Source organism: Dermacentor albipictus, chromosome 3, assembly GCF_038994185.2.
Source record: "Dermacentor albipictus isolate Rhodes 1998 colony chromosome 3, USDA_Dalb.pri_finalv2, whole genome shotgun sequence".
NCBI classification, from domain to species: domain Eukaryota; kingdom Metazoa; phylum Arthropoda; class Arachnida; order Ixodida; family Ixodidae; genus Dermacentor; species Dermacentor albipictus.
In genome coordinates this window covers 17,901,827-17,922,011 of record NC_091823.1, presented here as the reverse complement: position 1 = coordinate 17,922,011, position 20,185 = coordinate 17,901,827, and the positions used below count along the sequence as shown (strand labels likewise).

The following is a 20,185-nucleotide window of genomic DNA, read 5'->3' as shown; positions in this document are numbered from 1 at the left end:
CTAGCAGATCTTAGTTAATGGTGAATTTAAACACCATGTTTGGGGTGCTCATGAGGCAAACATTTAGCTCTTCTATTATGAAGCAAGAATGTTTTAATGACAGATTGGAAGTGTGGGCCATGTCCAATGGTAGATTGAGAACCAAGATTGGCCCGCCTCTGCTGAAGTAAGCGGATTCGGTAGGATCGTCTCCCGGGCAGACAAAACCAGTCGGAAGGCACATGTTCCAGATTTATTCTGCGGCTATACATGTGACTCATGTCACGATATGGCTCATAGAAGATATGGTTGAGGAAGAGAAACTCTCCAGCTTTTCGGTTTCACACACTATCACCAGTTTTAAGTGAACTGATAAAACCGAAGCGTTCTGTTGGCCGACTACATTATGATAATGTTTTTATAGTCACTTCAAGACAGTAGAGAGTCGGAAAGCAGCCTTTCAAATTCAAGCTGTGTACAAATTCATCGACGATTACGATACTCCCTAATGTGAATTTTGAGTGCAGCGATTAGGAGTTTTGAATCCGCTATATATTGTGGCAAAGAACTTGATTCTGAAAGACAGGATCGTATCAAAGGCAGTGCTGAGCCTCTGCTCGGGTAGCTCATTTAGCAGCAGTGGCAGACAAAGCATTTCCACCAGTTGCATCGCTCATTTTTAAGAAAGAAAGCATGAACACAGGAACATGTAGCTCGTGTGGAGCGCATTCTCTAGTGGCGGCAGTGCAGACGAAGTAGCGCATGCGCAGTGGGTATGAAGCCCACGCCAGTGCTTTGTTTCCATATATGGTGTCAGAGGACGTGCTCGCCACATGCCTGGTCATTGCCGTGGAGCACATCTCTTGCAGCACTCCACTTTCCTTCTCATGCTTCCGCTGCACCTTCCTCGCGCTCTCTTCACTCTTGCCATCTTTCATCGCCGCTGCACTTTGCGTGCGCTTTTTCATCCTTTGCTGTGCTCGTTCGCTCGTTTACGCCGAGGGATGCTGACATTCGACGCAGGAACGGCCGCCTAGGAGCTGCGCTCTAAATTGTAGTCCATACTACGACAAATAAATAAGCAAACGCTTGTAAAAGCCTCTTTATTTGTGCTGTTCACCAAACAACCAAAGTTGTGGGCAACAATGACGAGGTTATTCGCCAGCTCTGATAAGGAAAAGAGCTGCCTATTAAGCAGATGGCATGTTCTGATCGTTTAGATTCGAGTATTTATTCACCATATCAATTGAAACTCTGCATGCAATTCATCATGTCATGACAGTATGGTAGATCAGCTAGGCTTACTGCATGGCTGGAACTTGTTTCGAAAAGCGAAGGCATAGCACCATTGTTTATAAAGCTTGCCAATCAGAGTGAAAAACCAAAGTGATTGTAAAGGTGGCATGCCCCATCAGTGGTAGATATTTGTTCCCACTTGAATGCACACACTCTCATCTGTACCACACAACATATCTCCCGCCATGGTGTTACGCTGACATCACCATCAACAAAACAAAGAAGCTTTGGCAACGTGATTAACCTCTTATGCGCTTTATTATTTTGACAACGAAATTGTGAAATGGTACAGAGTAGAGCGAAGGACTATGCCGCCACCTCATCCGGGCTTGACTCGTAAGGAAGGGGTTCTAGATCGACAACTTCAAACGGGGTCGTTTGTCACTCCGGTGCTGATGAGGCACGTGTGTCCAAGTGTTTATGTAAGTGACCTGTGTTGTGTGTGCCAAAAGGAAAGAGCCACTGCAGCTCACATCCTTTGGGAATATGCTAAGAATCCGCACAAAGCTGCAACGATAACAACGATCCCGCTGCGGCTCGAGGCTTCAACGAGGTGCTATGATCAAGATGTCCAAGCCCAGGCCGTCCAGCAGATCTTGGCGGCCCTTGAAAGGCAACGACCGAGCGAAACCGGAGGTAGGCTGCCACCCCAAAAGAGGGGCAAGCGTGGTCGACCAAAGGGAGTAGTGCAGCCGCGGCCGAAGTAGAGGCGCCACACGCCGCGATGACGTCATGGCCGCGTCACGGTGATGCCTCCCTAACAGGGGCAGGCTAACCGTTCTGCAGGCATTCATAACAAAGTTTCTTCACTCACTCACCAAAAGTGACCTTATCTTCCTTCTTTCATGCCTTATTTTCAAACTTCACTACATCAAAAACCCGTCTAAAGCTTTTTCAACCAATTTGCTTCATGTTTTAGGCATTAAAACACTGCATCACTTTCAGGCTAAGTCTATGTTGTCTTTGTTTCCAAATAATCTCTTTCAGTAGAAGCAATGAGAAGACTGTCATCATTCTCTTCGCTCGAAGAACAAAATTCCATACATCGTTTTCACTCACTTCTTCATTGTTTTATTGGTGGTGATGTAAGCGTAACACCATGGCTGGAGATATGTTGTGTGGTACAGATGGGGGTGTGTGCATTCAACTGAGAATAAATATCTACCAGTGATGGGGTATGCCACCTTCTGTCAGAGTCAATCAGCGGCTTCTTTTGCCTGCATGACTCATGTGTGACCTGTCAGATGCCTACGCGATCGTTCCAAATCTGCCAAAAAGGCCCAAAAAGCACGCCATTCCAAAAGTATGGCCTTTGAGTGCTGGCAAAGTGCTGCTATCTATGTAGTAGACAATGAAGACCGCAATAAGCACACCTCTTCAACACTGACGAAATGGCTGCCACCTGTGTTGTAGAACACCGAGACTGAATCAACACAGCCTTCGAGGCACTGAAAAAGTTCTGACATTTCTGTAGTAAAACAAAAAAGAGTGAAATTACTGCAGATCTTAAACAGTGGCACTGCAGCCGTCTATGTAGTAGAAGAAAAACTAAGTGGGTGTGCTGAATTCATCTGAATCACTTTGAAAATGGGATTATTGATGTTGATGAGTGGAGCCCATCCAAAGCACTTAAGAAGTCAATTGCCCAGAGCACCAGAGGCAATTGTACATTGAGGGCACTAAGTAGAAATACAGATACTGCTGCAGACTTATGGAGGATGAGGCTGACTTGCCTTTGTTGGCCCAGTTCATCAAAAATTTAAACTGCTCAATGCTAGTAGACAGAAATTTGATTCCTTGCTGTTTTTTCTACAGGCCGTGTAGCATGATGCAATCATTCAATATCCTGACTAACATTAGCGGGACTTGCTCAGCGCAGTATAGCATTTCAAGCAGATGGCTTCACAGGAAGCTGATAAACAGCTAGGTGAAAGATACTGCAGAGCATCTTTAACCTTTCAGATAAATGGCTTTGCACTTTATGAATATAAAAAGCTCACATCAGGCACACTATGCACACCTTCCAGCTTACTCATCCTTTGCTCACTGTAAGTGGAATGCAATGGTGCACGGTGAATTTTCACGAGAAAGTGAGTAGACAGCACAAAAAAGCAGAGACTGCTCAAACATTGTTTGTTTCAATCATATAACATTTATTTTCTTTTTTTTCTGTATAAGAAAGCACCTTGTGCCTACCACTTATATCAACAGCTATACAATCACTAGCAATATATGCAACAGAATTATGAACATGAAAAAGTCCGTGCACTGTTGCTGGCAATCACAAAAAAGCCAGAAGGATGAAGAGCAAAACACAGGAACATGCGAATAACGAGGCACAGCCACAGAGCAATGTGTTGGCAAAGCCACAGAGCATTGTTGGCAGACTAGAACAAGGGGGAAAAAAAACAACACTTGGAGGCAATACACAATCAAGCTGTTTATAAGTGCAGCTGCATTTCTAAGTAAGCAGGAAATTGTCACACCACAGCACAAGCTGATGTAAACCTTGTTATGCTTATAGTTTAACTGTGCCTTACTTCTCATGTCCACAGACAATATTGTCATAACTTTTTTTTTTTCCATTAATGGAATGTGGAAAAGGTGTGGCAGCCTGGAAAAAGACCATACAGTACACCTAAAAAAAAATGGTCACTTAGAATAAGCACAATGTTGTCCAACAGCTCTACATAACGATGGTACCTGCAACTGCTGTTAATAGCTATGTCAGTTTCTCTAAGAGTTTTGAATTTTTATCGAGAAAGCTGCATTGCACAAAACGTAAATCTTGAAAGCTTGAGGTCTTGAGTTAGTAATTCTCATAACCATGCACATGCTGGCATCCTTTATTCTAAGCAGTTCAGTATGCCCTGTTTGAGATGGGCATATATATATTCATAGTAACCATTGAAATAATTAACCGTGTACCTGACGTAAGAAGTGTGACATGGGAATCCATGTCCAACAGGCATAACTACTACCTAAAGATGACTGCCAAATGTGCACGTAAGCCTGTGGCAAAAGTGGCAGAAAAATAATCAACAGGGAAATTAACTGTTACTGCTAGTATGCAACAAATGCAAAAACATGTCACAACAGAGAGCTGAGAAATAAAAATGTGCGTTGAATAGCAAAACCAAAATACATAGCACTGTGCCAGACAGACTGTATGTTAATTCCAGTAAAAATAAACTTTGAGCAAAACAAAACGAAAGTGCAGTCTCACATTATACATGGCAATGCTTTGCATTGCACGCAAGTAATGGAACCTGATGCAAAACGGGATGTACAGTGCCGGAAAAATGAATGGAATATGAATGAAAGTATGTGCACAGACATCAGAGCAATCAATGTTCACAGAAAGAATGGTACTGAATAAAAAGTAGTCAGAATGACATAAGTACATAAAATACTGATCGCTTAACCAATGACATGATAGAGAGAGAAAAAATATGAAAAAGGGTGAAGAGAATAACAAAATTAGAAGGTCATAGATCACATCAACAAAAAGAAAGCAGCATGTATACAGTATACTCTGGTTTGAAATAAATAAGAGTGCAGATGAAACATGTTGTTAAACATGCAAAAATGCACTCAGTGCCACAAATGTATACAGTGACAACGAACAAAAGCAGCTGCAATGATGCTACATTAAGCAAAACATCTCCTCGCCAATCTTATTGGCACAAAAGAACAAGAAGTAAGAAAGTTACGAACATAAAAAACTTAAAACAGTATAATTTTTTCGCACAAATTTGGCTAAGCATATTAATGTTCTATGTGTACATCAAGCACCGGTCACAACAAGCTGCCTAACCAAGTGTTCCTACACTTGAATAGAACAGGAGATGCACTTAACGAACACTGAGTGAACACTGTTCTGAGAAGGAATACCTTCAACAAAAAGGTGCGTAATTGACTTCTGAAAGAAAGTGATTTGTCCGCAAAAACACCCGCATTAGCTCACTGGCTGTCCTGTCCCATTAGCAGCATTGTGCTCAGAGCAAGTCTTTCAAATAAAAATGATGGTAATGCATTGTATTTACAAGCAGTGAGAATTCTATACAGCTAGAGCACTCTCCTTACCATGGACATTATCGTGGCATACTACACAAAAAGCAGTTGACAGGAATTCTTCTACGGTAATAGACAATGCAAATCTAAGTGGCAAAATGCTCACTTTGGCACCCGTACAACCCTTTCCACACAAGGAAATGTTGCTGTCGTTAGCCTGCATAAGTAATCCGTTTACTGCAAGGTAGCTGAGAACAAACACAGAAACAGCAAGTCAAGCGCTGCATTGTTTTGTCCTGTCGGCAGCCATTCGAGCCTGTGCAGATAGATATTCGGCTTACTCACAAAAGTGCGAAGAGTGGCACTCCTAATGATAGCCACGACCTGTACACATTCAATACTGCAGAACGATTCACCAAGCTAGTCTATAGAGCTATGTAGGACTTAATATTTTCTGGAACGAAAATAGGTGTGGCTGTCCTGGCAGATAGATGCTAGCACTTGCAACACCCACAGACCACGCATTTTGGCACAAAAAACAAAAACTGTGCGGACAACAGTGGGCCAGAAAAATACACGCTGTGAAGACGTGCAGAGTTTCTGCATTGCATTACGGACATATCTACAGCTGCTTTCATTTTACCCAATCACATGTCCAGCGAAATAAGCAGTCATGAAAAGCTGTTTATGTTTATCTGATGCTAGTGATTCATTGATTTATTTTTGTGTATATTAAGGAAGCTGGCAAAACCTGATCGTCAGTTCTAATTCAGTAGCCAAAGAACACAAGAATGTCTTTTATTTTTAAATTCATCATCAGCCTATCTTATGTCCACTGCAAGACGAAGGCCTCTCCCTGCAATCTCCAATTGCCACTGTCCTGCGCCAACCAATTCCAAATAGCGTCTGTGAATTTCCCAATTTCATCACCCCGCCTTTTTTAAATGAAAAAAAAAAAAAGCTGCACCAAGTGCAAGTCTCCCAAAACGGTAATATAAGAGAGATGTTAAAAAGCAATGCTAAGCTGGTTTAGCCTTGTGAAACATCTTTTCGGGACTCCATATGGATTCATTTGGCAGAAAAGGGTTGGCCATAAGTGGAGAAAATCAAAGGCAAGATCTCCCTCTTTTTTGCATCTGATCCGACGCACCGGTACAATAAAATGACATTGTCTCACTAAGCAAATTTATATTCTGTGATTTTCTGCGTGAGTTCACTCCACGTGTCAATTGCATTTACCCTTACATTCCACATAAAGAACTGCATGGTCACACTTTCAATCAACAAACAGCTGGCATTTGCATTTCAATGCCTGGTGCATTTAATAAGCATAATTAAAATTGTAATCTGCAACCAGATGTATGGCACAGCCTCACTGATGTTTCTGCTTTGTATGATTTTTCCAAGTTTACAACTTCCTGAAGATAACATAGCAAATTACCCGTTTGAATTATAACCTTGATCATAAGTTCTTCATGATATATGTTTGCTGTATAGACTTGTGTAAGGGCCGCATTCTTTTTTCTCTAAATTTTGACAAGGTGTGGCCCTTACATGGGACTGAATCTTTTGGTCAAAATGTTGCCAGTGTGGCCTTGACTTGTGCACACCCATGATCAGAGGTCAATGTGCAGCTTTTGCCATCTAGGAGCAGCATGTGGAAGTACACAGCATGTGAAAATTTGCCAACGTGCGCGCGTGGCATTGGGGCACCGACCATGATGGCTTCTCCGTAGGAATTTTTTTTGGGTTTAATTTTGGGCTGCCAAGTTGGGGGTGCGGCCATTACATGGGTGTGGTCCTTACATGAGTCTATACGGTATGTGTATTTGCTGATAGTTATTTTTTATTATATTGTTGAGATTCCACTGTAATTATGGTAATATTTATTTTTTGCTTTCAAATGATAACTTGAGTGCAAACTTAACTTAATCTGCTGCTTGATTTGAGCAATTTTAGAAGCTGATACATATGAAATGCTTGTCTAATACTCCTGTCACATGGCACATCCGAGTGTGCTTGAGTCAATGCAGGTCGAACTCAATGGAGTCTGAGCACTGCTTCACATATTGTTCAAGCATGGGCGACTTCAAAGCTAGTCCATTTGATCATTCCGCCTCCCCTGACTGCACTCGAACGTTCGATGCAAGAGGAATTGAAAAATGAGGATTGAAACGCTACATGGCAGGGATGTTATATGCAACTCAAGACGTTTGCAATACTGCCACAGAGCGATGGCTATAATGTGCACAAACAATGAGTGCCATTTTCCAATTCTAGAAAACCAGAAACGGCCACAATTTAGGAGACTTGTTGACAGATCCCAGCTATGTTATCAAATAAACTTTCTTCTCATCCTCTGTACCATCCCAGTGCATTTAGGCGTAGGCTCAAAAGTCACGTGTTCAGTAACATTACATTAACGTTGAGCTTGTCACTCGATAATCACCAACTTAAGAATAATACTTCGTGGATGGGAGTTTTACATGGAGCATCAACAGCTGCCTTGTAACAAGTTGCGATGGCACAGGTGCAAACGTAAAAAAAAAAGAAGGACATCTACAACAGCGAACAAAAAGAAAGGCCCTGTGACATTTCGTTGCAAGATGAACCACTCAAGCAGTGCTGTAAAAAACAAGTGTGAGCTTCATGCAAAAGCATAATTCATATACTATTATTAACTTTACACCCTCTCCCATTTTTTCATTCAAAGGTGAGAAGCCTTGAAACAAACTCAAGTGTGCTAAACCACTTGCTCACAAAGTGTGCACCTCAGTTTCAGAGCACATTCATTGTTTGGAACATGCACTACTTTGAGCACACAGAGATGGAGACTAAAATCATAGGAACTATTGTGAGCTACTGACGAAGATTAAAAAAAGCAAGCACACATACAAACATAGAAGCATAATAACATTATGCCCACAATGTATGTTAACAAAAGTAGCAGGAACAAAGATTTTATCAGATACACATCCCTTATCAGTAATCACAATAAGGATGCCTAATATATGACACTGCAGTCAGGGCATATAACGACACTGACAGACTGATGTAAACAAATAAGTTCCTTTGTTCTAGTCAAACAGTGTAGCCTGTGGACTAGTAGTGCATACAGGAAAAGTCGCTTTCAGAAAGCTCCTAACGAAGGACAATCAGTGCCAATACTTTAAAAGAAAGAAAAATATCGGCAGGTTCAAGGCACTGTGCTCCTCCATTAAGATAAGAGCTCTTTATGTATATTTCTTTTTTTTAGACAAGTTAGAGCAGGTAAGGTTTAGAAAGCCAAGATCGGGGGCAAAATAAAATACACAAGTATTCTGACATCATTAGTGGGGGTGATTTTGTGTGATGGGGGGAAGGTATGCCTATGCAAATAGAAGTATGACTAATTGTATGCCCCCAACAACAACGCAAAAAAAAAAAAGAGAACAATGGCATGAAGTGGTCTTGCAATGTATGGTGTTGCTGGAAAATTTAAATGCAACAAAAATGTTGTGATTGCTTGAACTCAATGAGCGCATGCATAAAAAAATGGTCCACGAAAACAAAAGTGAATGAAATAATCAAAATAATTGGAAAGTTGATTTCATGCAGCTACTGTAGTAGCCAACACTCAGCACTGTGTAAACAACCATGAAAGCCCACGTATTTGCAAGTTTTAGGTTTCATCTATTCACGTTCCACTGACATTCACGACAACTGACAGCCAACACATTCACCATTCAAGATGGAGTAAAAATGCTTGGTAATTTCATACCAGACTGGTTTCCAGGAGCACTATCAAAGTAGTGTACTACTATTATTCAAGGTAAGAAACTTCCGGCTGTACTTCTAAGATTGACTTTCTCTACGGGAAACCGTGCTCATGCAAGGTAACAAGGTCTTCTTTAAATAGGGCAATGTTCGGCAAAAGCACAAAGATAAGCTGCAGCTGTCTGGTCTGTATGAATTGACAAAATGTAATAAGATAAAAAAAAAGAAACAAGTTTTCTGTGACTGTGACTGCCTTAACTACTGCAAACAGCAATTATGCGAAAACAGCAATTATGCACCCTCAAATTCTGGATATACTTAAAGGGGCACTAAAGGGAGAATATAATTTGAGCTGTATTGGTAAATTTAAGTTACCTTCTTTGAGACAAAAATTAAAGATGGTTGTCAATGATGCCTTAAGGTTCCCACACCAGCTTGCCGTGACATCATGAATTTTGATGGCATCTCCTTTGGATTAGTAAATATGTTTTCAATAAAGAGGGACTACACTTTATTCTCTAGGAACCAAATATTGAACTCGGCAAACTTAAAGAACTTGTACTGCACCATAACGGCCCAAATACAAGAAAATATATTGAAATTCATGATGTCACACGGTACAAGTGCAAGGGGTTAAGAGCTGAACTTTAAAAAATTACCTCTAACCTTCATTGTCTCTTTTGCTAATTCACCTGTCACCATAAAACTGTTGAAAATGGAACTTGAAAAAACACTTTATTAGTCAAAACTGATTTAGCGTTTCTTTCTAGTGTCCCTTCAAAGATTGCCACATGAACTTGATGGGAATTTTCTGGTATTCTTGAAAGCCAAGAGAAACGTATTTCTTATTTCACTTCGTGCAGTGAAGCAAAGCAAGAAAAATGAATGCACATGCAAATGAACATGATCGGCTCATTTTTCTGCCTCATAACTGCGGATGTTGACATTTCTTAGAAGAAAGACAACAGTACTGTAGATTCTTCAGGCTTAGTTACTTATAGCATGCAGCATTTTTATTCAATTGCGAGACTTTTCTTTCGAGGAACCTGTATGGGTTTCCTTTGTAGCAATTGCTACAAACGGGTGGAAGTCTGATTTTCCCTTTATTAATTATAGCATGCTAGTATACGTGTTTCAGATGCGATCATGTGATTGCAAGCTAAATAATATAATAAGTACCTGTACCAAAATATCACTACAGCATCTTCTGGATGAAATCAATTTTGACGACCATCTTCATGAAGGTACATGCCAGAATGAACTTCTTCCCTTCAGCATTTCACTTGCAACTCTCCATAAAGCCTGTTGGACGGACGGGAATGCTTGACCTAAATGGTGCTTGATGATGTCAAGAAAAGTAGTGTTTCTGTTCCCCTGATAGTGGTAGTTAATGCCACAGGCTCAAATTCTTCAAAGCTTCATGTGCACTCAAAGCATATATGCTTGCATGTAAGTGAGCATTCAGGTGCATTGATTAGGGTTTTGATGTACACTGAAGTATACTGGAGTCAATCAACCACACCATCAATGTACAATGGGGACACTTTGATAGAAAATTGCCCTGCTAAGAAGTGCAAGGCGATTTGTTATTTAAAAAAAAAAAAATTGTGATTCTACACATACGGTGGATCTCCTCACCTTTTGCCATTTCCTCAAATTTGTAATTGAAACCAAAATAATGTGAACGAGTAGCACTGTGTGCAGCAACACGTCATACTCAAATACTAGCAATAGTTACTTTCCCAAGGTCGTAAAGAAAAAAAGAAATACAGTATTTACCAGATTCTTAATGTGCAGCAAATTCTCATGAGATTAAGTAAGAAAATAAAGGTGCACTTCAAGGTAACGTGCCCCTGATTTATAAAAGAAATATACTATAGCATACCCCCGACATTCACAATCAGGAAAAAAAGAAGACACGCAGAATATTTCTTCACGAGCGGAAAAAAAAGAAAAAGAAAAGAAATACCTTTTGTGAGGAAAGCAGCGCATCGTTGTCACCATATGTACTTTATCAGTTACAGATGCCGACCACACAGGAGCAATATTATCGAGTGGTGATCACTTTCATGAGATACTGCTAGTATCCTTTTGTGAGACTCTGTATTGGACTTGTCAAAGCATGCGATCGAAAGCGTTCCTGGCACTGTGTGCAGATAGCGAGCTCGGCACAGTACCAGAAATACTGGTGGCCATGTACACCGACGTCTCTGGTGCCGAGTGACGTGAAATCTTGCGAAAGTGATAGTATCTTCGAAAGTCATCGACAGAGAATACTGCTCCAGATTGTAGTTGAGCACAAACTGAACCCACAACTACTTTAATGAAAACAGGTTCTGTTGCCATCACCATCGAGAGATGACGCTGTGTTTTATGGCTCTGATGGTAATCTGTTACCAATGCCATGAACAAGGTTTCGGTTTCATACTCAATTGTAAGGTGTAAGGAATTTTTGGACCCATTTTCTTGGAAAGAAGGTGTGCATTAGATTCAAGTAAATACGGTAAGCGCTTCTTAAACTTCTCTATCTTTTTGCCCCTTGCTTAAGCTTAAGATAATTTCAGGCTAATAGCAACGATTTACCATCGAGCGTGAGAAGGATGGCAGCCGATATGGATGCCTCAATAAAGGCACAAAAATTGTATGACATATTTTGCGTGAACAGTTAAAAAAATGTTCTGATGGCAAAATAATATTTCATAGCACAAGGAACCTCGTCTTGCCCTTGTGAATTCTTAACAAGTTTCTGTGTACACAAAGAAATATTGCATATCTTGCAAATCATGACAATACATAAATTTAAACAGGAAGATTGCATCAAGTAGAAGTGGGCATGTATTGCATGTATTATCTGATGTATTCAGTGCACCTTTTCATAGCACCTATTAAGTGACAACTCCAAAGTGTGCGACATTAAAATCAGTCCTCACAGTTTTAAAACTTGATGCAGAGGCTACTAAAGAATGTCTGGCAGTGCCATTATTACCATCTTCAGATGTGGTAATTCTTACATTATTAAAAAAATAAATAAATAAAATTATTGCACTGGCCAAGGGAAAGGGTATCTAAAATGAGCTGGCACTACTTCGTTTACTTTCAGCTACCTTGGTTAGTATTCTTTATATTCAAAACAAGCATGATACAGTGATGATGACAACGCTAACATAGGCAGAGAGAAGGTACAAAAGCAATGATGACGTTTGACTTTTAAGTCGCTGTAGTCACTACACACAGTGTGGATTTAATAAGTTGAACTCAGTTTGCAGAATCTGCATTGTCTAGATAAACTGCTGTGATGAGTTTGGGGCGACAGAGCATGTGCACAGAAGCTGACGAGTTCAATAAGAGCACATAAGAACAAACCAAATGAACAAACCTCTCAGCATTGGCAGACTGCCCTGTTTACAGCCATGCAGTGCTTCTTTGTGGTGAACGAACTAGAGCAGCAAATTAACATAGACATACTGAAGCATGTAGACTAGTTTGATAGATGTCTGCTCTAATATGTCATGTCAGCCACTGTTGTCCAACAACACAGCTGAAATGTGGGGCTTCATACCTTAGCCACTGAGTACATGACTGTAGCAAGCTCAGACCACCCAGTTAACCTCCTGTTGCACCTGCATTAATAGAATATTCTGGACATGGAGGTAAGCCCCTATTTTCAACTTCCTCAGCTTTTTAGATCTGGGACTTCCAAGATCTAACACGACACAGCCAAGACTGCAACACTCATGCTACTAGTGACCTCGTTTCTTTTGACAGAGACTGCACCTTAATTATGCCCCAAGTTTAAAGCAAGACATTTCAAGACCTTCCGGTATTTGAGTGCAAGCCAATAATAGTTAACAATGCCAAGAGTACACAGTCCATGACAATCTGTTGAGTACTGTTGCTGTTTAACACTCCTTTGTGCAAATGAAACTCATTGAACCTTTACTGCAGTGTGAGCAAGATGCCATGTCCCAGCAAAGTTACAATTCAGCCTTCATAGTCCAGATGGAAATACCTAAGTGACAGCATGAAATGGATTATCAGCCCATTGCCAAATGGTGGCAGTTCATTTTTGCTAGTTCCTAGATAGTCTAGCTGGTTACATATGGAAATGGGTCAACAATGCAGTTAGATTGGTCACTGTCATCCCCACAAATCTCTGCGGAACAGAGATCTCTCCCAATACTCGGCAAGTGAATGAACCTTTACCTCCATCAGACATATTCATTCTATACGTCTGAATTTGCCAATTCCCTTGTTTAACCTTCCCTTGCCACTACAATTACATTTCTCTACCCTTGATACCCCATCTGTCAAACTACAGACCAGGGGGCCCAGCTAAATATTTTACGCTCTGCGTTTCAGAATGCCATAATAGCAGTACACCTTTGACCCTAAAACACAGCCTCAGTAAGAACCAAAATGGAGCACACCATACTAAAAACATACACATAGTTGACAATCCATCAAGCAATGAGCCACATGGTTCTAACATTCTTGCGTGCTCTTACCAAACTTGGCCAGCAGCTCCCATGAAGGGACAATCAGCACTGGCTTGTGCATCGGTTGTCAGAAAGACGACGGGGCGGGGCACCTGGCCAAGACACAGCGGCAATGGCGAACACTGGGCAATCACCTGCGCCGACGGCGGTCAGGTGCGGCCGAAAAAGTGCGGCCATAGCGCAGCGAGAGGTCCCTGGCAAACTCGCTCTTGAGCAGGGAGAGGCACTTGCGGTACTGGCTGCTTGACCGGAAGCGGGCAATGTCCAGCGATGGAGCATGTGGCATGTGCACCATGAATCCATTGGGTAACACCACAAACTCATAGCCCTGGGCGTGTAGTTCCATGATGTGGGAAACCTATGGCAAGGATTGGCGGATACATTTCACAGTTACCTTCCAGGTGTACAGTGTGAAACTAACATAACTAAACACCTGTTCAAAGCTCGTTCATATAATCAGTACACTCTGACAGTACTAACCTATGTGGATGAAACTTCAAAGACAATAGAAAAGCTTGAGAAGCTAAGAGCCATGCAATAAGCAATGGAATCGAAAGCCATGGGTACCACATTAAGAGACAGAAAGGCTGTGCATTAGACAGCAAATATGGGTAGCTGATACTCCAGTTGAGATTAAAAGGAAGAAGGTCAAGTGATGTGTCGAGCAGATAACCATTAGAGTAACCAAACGGGTATCGCACAAGAGTCAGGGATGGCACAGGATTAGGTGCTGTGGTGAAATGATGAAATTTGCAGGCATAAGGTGGAGTCAGCTGACACAAGACAGAGTAATTAGAAATCACTGGGACACCCATTCACTCTGCAGTGAATGACAAAGAAACATGGTGGACAAATCGTACGATACTATAACACCCCAAATGCTGTACCACACTGCCACTGCTTTATGATGCATAAAAAGTCAGGGTGACTTATGTTCTGGCATTTAATTCTTTTACATTTGAACCTCATTATAACGAAGTTGCATCAGACACGAAAATGTTTGTTATACCTGATATTCATTATAAGCATGTATTTGTTACCAACCTATATTAATGAGACTCATTTAAGATTTCCTTCGTTATACCCAATAACTTGTTATATCTGTGTTTGCTATACAGTGAAACCTCGTTTAGCCATAGTTGGCCAGAGCTCAGAAAAAGTATGTACTAAACGGTAGTACTGCTTAACCGAAATAGCACGAGATCACCCACTTACCTGTCAAAAAAGGAACTCAGAGAGAATGTGATGAAAGAGGAAAGAAACATGCAGCATTTATTCACTTCGCGTGACAAAGGGTTATTTTCGTTTGATGCCGTGGCGGCCTAGCAGCAACGACAGCAGCCTCAAACTTACTGAAGCTGCGAGCCAGCTTTTCAGCCAGCCCCCTCTTCTCGGCAAACACTTGCATGGCAGATTCCTCGTTGGTGTTACGTATTCTCCATGTGTGCACGCGGTAGCGCTGCAAAAGTCGCAGGGCGCTTTTTTCATTGAGGGGTGCTGTTCTCATCGCGACGGTTGCATTCATGAGGCTGATGTAATGCGCAGCTTCTACCACTGTCGAGCCTGAATCGCCTGTGCTGTCGCTTTCCGTGTCATCCTCATCACTGTTGCTTGTCGACACTACGGCAACAACAGAGGCAATGATGGCGAAGTCGAACCTCATAGCTCACATCTCTTCGCAGTTGCAGCAGCGCCACCGAGCAACTTATTCGCATTCCAAATGCCGCACACCATAGTCAACAGCAGATCCCTGTCACAGGCCAGCGCCAACTTCTTCGTGTCACATTCGATAGCATGAATGACATCTCATTTTTCTTCCATGCTGAGCACCCGGCGTCTTTTTTTATTCGAGCTTCAGCATGACCCGAGTCCTTCACTCTAACAAAAGTTTACACCCTTCGGGTGTATATCTGCCACACAACAATAATCGTCATCTGCCTTGCTCGCATTTCCTTTCTTGAAAACGCCGCGCCCGCTACTTTCCTGTTGGCAAAGCTATGGCATGCTGATAACATGCATGCCGTTCGTTACTGGGATGTACCGGGCTCACAGCGTTAAAGAAAGGAAATGTGGACAAGACAGACGACGTTTATTGTTGTGTGGCAAGATACGACTCAAAGGGGGTAAATTTTCTTACAGTGTTGGTTGCACGATGCCACAACGCTTTCTGGCTCGGTGCCGAAATAATGTTGATGTTGATGTGGCTTCACGCGCAAATGCGCAGGGCACTTTGAGGCCGTGGTTCCGATCTCTGGGGCTTGTTGTTCTGCTGGGCCACTTGATGGAGACGATGCACCGCCATGTTTGCGTGACGAAAAGCGGACACACTTGTGTTAACCAAAACATACGCAATAAGCTGGTACGGTTTATGCGGATACAAAACACATTATGTTCAATGGCCACTGAGTCGGGGATATGACTTTACTACTTTTTAAACAAAACTACTGTTTAAGCGAGTATGGTTTAATGAGGTTTAACTGTATTGAGTTTTGACAAACAACGCAGACATTTCTGGTGAACCTGACTGGCTGATCTGGAGCTGCCTGAATTTAAGACAGTGGTTTCCCCGGTTTGCCCGTTGGGAGCCAACATGCTCTGAAGAGTTGTGTTGCAGTGAAAGTTGTCATGCACAGCTGGTACTACTTGTTATTTTCGTAGCTGCTTCTATAGCAGCTCTAGCAAGGCTTGTCACTAAAGGTAAGTCCCAAAGCAACAGCAAATGCTGTCTTTCCATTAATTCCATGCTGAAACATGCCAATGTTTGAAAAATGACTAAAACCAGACAAGCTTCTCACACATGGAAGTGATTCAACATACTCTAGACTTGAGGAAAACATTTGCGCTACAAAGTGTGAAACTTGCCCCCAATTAAACAGTGAAATTCTTTAGAGAAAGCAAGATAATAAGATAAGCAACAAATGAAACCAAAAGCAAGTAATGCAAAAGACATGGTAACCAGAGAATAAATCATCAACTTCAATTACCACGGCTAATAGCACTCATATGCAGTGAGAGCAACACAACGAAAACACAACTTGAGTCTAGAGGTTCAGACCTTGTTCCAACCAAAGCCCACAAAGCGCTTGTCATATTCAGGCACATCTCTCTTGACCACCACATAGGGCTCGAAGTTAGGCTCCCAGTTCACCAGGTAGGGTGTTGTAGCCGTCCGCCACTTCCCATAGTTTGTCGGTGCATGGCCCTTCTGCCACACATGGTACCTGTAAGTTTCAACATGGCAGTTATGAAGGCGATCAGTATTGAGCTGTCAAATCAAAAGAATTTGGCTCACCTGAAGGTAAACAGTGTACCCATGTCCAACATAGAAAGCAATTCTGCCTTTGTTTTTGGAAAACTCAGTCGGTACCTCTGTGTTTCAAACGCAGGCACTATCAGTGCCTGTAAAAGGACAACAAGGTGGGGATTAAAGAGTTCTTCGATAGCATATAGCCAGCTATGCGAATATCGTAGAGGAAATGCTCTTGACTAGTGAAAAAAAAAATTGCAGGCAGGCATTGCAGCTAGTCAACTGCAGCATTTAATAGTCAACATGTGCCTTCTACTTACAGGGATGCAAGGCACACTCAAAGGCTCATTATCAATGCAATTATTGAGAATGCTTTAATAAATTCAATGGATAATATGAATTTTGAATAAAACTGGAGAAATTAGTTAGCTTGTGCTTGTCCTACTGACCATCACTTGAAAACTGAATGACAATGCACAGCAAATTCCTTTTGTAGCTGCCATGGAGGGCGAAATAACCATGCATCCTGCAGCTGGAAGTAGCCACAAGTGCGAAATGCTTCATTACAGCATCATCAAAATATGCATTACGCCATCTACAATGCTATTATAGCTGCATTCATCCCTGCAACAGACTCCTTCATCTGATGCTGTAGTTCTCCCTACCTTTAGCAAGTTCAGTTCTTCACACTTAATTATTCCTCATTACCATCTTTCACATTACTAATTCTCAATTTAGGGACAAATTCCTTTTCATTGTGATAGCAACCCTGTGGCTACTCCAGGCACATTCCCCTGTCGGCATTGGTGTGATGTTTCATATAAAGGTGGCGATGAAGTGTGCCATCTTCCATCGCACTCAAGGTAGCAGGGGTGGGGGATGTGGGGGTTCTACTGCGGAGGTGGCTGCGTATGTTGCGGCTTAGCGAGTACGTGTGGGCCCTATCCTGAAAGTGATTTGCGGTGGGCACAAAGTATAGGTGTGCCGAGGACTGATGGCTTCGGGTGTGCTGTGTTTTCACAGTTTAGTTCGCATTGAAGTGAGAGCCAGCATGAAGGGCGATTCACTCACTGCTGCCACCACTTTTCCTCATGCTAGCATTTGGCAGCTAGTGTGCGCGGTCATAGAGTGAGATGTGTTCATGGTTGCTTGTGCATGCATGACACCATGCTTGATAATTTAGTCAATAAGCGAGTGTTTACAAGTTTATACGACTGATGAAACTACTATCCTTACTTCACATAACTGCCTAATATTTTGCTATCGCAATCCATGCTCCGCCTTTTGGGTGAAACTGCAACATTTTTCACAACACTTTCCCTCTAACCTTTTGGCCATCAGCACAGTTCTTTCTCCTTTGTTAGTGGATGGAACAATGGAGGAATTGAACACAACGGGACACAAATTTCTTTCACGGTGTTGAGTTGAACAGTGAGTGTCATCACACCCACAGTTCAACTCAACATGAACAAGTGTCTCACCTTGCGTGAAGACTCAAGACCCAAAGCAAACACAGACCGCTTCAGATACTCGTAGAGGCCATGCATAGGCAGAAAATCAATGTCGGTCAGGAACACAAATGGTGTGTTCACTTGTTGCAGAGCAACATTTCGCAGCATGTTCACAGGGTAGAAAGTCTGAAACAGGTGAACACAGCCTGTTACTAGACATTTTGGAGCTCAGCTAATCGATGCAAGGTAATGCCTTGAAAACAGCACAGCAGCATAGAGACAGCAGCAAGAGTTCAGGGCAGTAAGGCACAATGTGATGACTGATTTAAGAACAGAAGGACACAACATGACAGCTGCTTATGGTATATCTACACCATGGAACAAATGTACATTTTCCATAGTGGACGGCGCATTATGTATCTACACGCGATGGATTGCTGTATCTGTGCGTCGCCCACAACCCGGTGGACAGAAAATGCAGAGCTATTTATGACATCCGGATTATAGAGGTTGAACACTGTGGAATTAGTCCAGAATGCTTTATATGCCCAGCAATAAGCACTCTTTTTTTGGCAACAAGGCTGTTTCAGAGGAACCAAAAACCATCGTTGTCCAATCTGGGCAAACCAACAGCCATTGTGCCAAACCCACAGTTTCCTCTCAACATCCATGCATCTTGACTCCACTCTCAAATGAGTGCTGCTAGCATTCGTGGAGTGAGGTTGAGAATAGTAGCAGTGTTTTTTAATTGTGCCATCTGCTCGCCTTGTCTGTCTCATAGATGCACATGCTGAGGAATTATTGTCCATGGAGCAGTTGTCCACGGAGCTGTTTGCCTGCTGTGTGGATACACCATTATGGATGAAAGGATGAAGTGAAGGAAAGAAAAATATAACATCTCTTGTTGTGTTCTTCTAACCTTATCACAGCCCTGTTTTCAACACCTGAGCTATCATTGACTGTGTGTTCTACATAAACATTTGCTCCAGGCATTGGATGTTGGGAAGCCAAGCAAATTCACAGCCAATGGTCAGGCACTAGACGGCTGTTTGTACGGTGCAGTCCAGTGTTAAAGAGAATACCCTAATGCAACGCTATTTTGCTGGCACTCTAGCTTCATGTGCTGGCTGAGTCAATATCAATGCACTGCACAGGTGTATAGAAAAGTTCCAGCCGCACCAACCACAAGTCATGTGCTGCAAAGCCAGGCAATTGTACGCTTGCCAGAGAGAAACGCTCTTATGTGCTCTACATTCACGTGTTTCCTATTACAGTGGACCGTACTGTACAACAAATACACTAGAAGCCATGCAAACAGATGGTATCATTAATAGTCATGCATACAGATAGTACGATTATTTGTAACAGCTGTGTGACAGACATCCAATGGCAGACTGTTGAAAGACACCAGAGGTCAATCACTACAGATTCAGTAAAAAAAGGGTAGCTGTTGCAATAATTTTCATCATAAATCAGATTGAGGTGGCACATACTCCATCTTTGTAGACAATGTGGTAGCCCACATTCTTGCGACTTTGCAAAATCTCCGAGCTCAGAGTGTAGCTCAGGAATTGTTGGACTTCAGAGTCTGACATGTACAATGCCAAACTTATTGGCCCTGAAAATGAAAAAAAAAAGAAGAAAGAAACAGAAAAAAGAAGTAATTTCCAGCTGCTCTGGGCTGTGAAAGTAAGATAATATCGTTAATATAAATGAAGAATAGTACAGATAACACCTCGGAGCAAAATACTACTACTAAACAAATTATACCACTAAATTAAACCCAACGAACATTTGTAGCACAACATTGGACAGCTCATGACAATCAATAAAATAACACGCAAACTAAACTGGTACCATGCTTGCATGAGCAAACTTATAAAGCACGTTGGCCGATATGACTCAGATTTTTAAGGTACTATGCAAACTCTTTTGGGCACCAGCCA

General features: G+C 41.9%; 1 protein-coding gene across 1 annotated transcript in view; it reads right to left on the bottom strand.

Annotated features, from left to right (window-relative positions):
- Positions 1-3,404: 3,404 nt before the first annotated feature.
- Positions 3,405-20,185, bottom strand: part of LOC135896970 (xylosyl- and glucuronyltransferase LARGE2s-like) — a 50,518-nt gene continuing 33,737 nt past the window's right edge. Inside the window, exons 13-17 of the mRNA XM_065425530.2 lie at positions 19,733-19,857; positions 18,270-18,425; positions 16,834-16,940; positions 16,597-16,762; positions 3,405-13,899 (exon numbers count right to left, since the gene is read on the bottom strand). Coding sequence (XP_065281602.2) covers positions 13,672-13,899; positions 16,597-16,762; positions 16,834-16,940; positions 18,270-18,425; positions 19,733-19,857 — 782 coding nt within the window. The 3' untranslated portion in view covers positions 3,405-13,671. The remainder of the gene's footprint in view (positions 13,900-16,596; positions 16,763-16,833; positions 16,941-18,269; positions 18,426-19,732; positions 19,858-20,185) is intronic.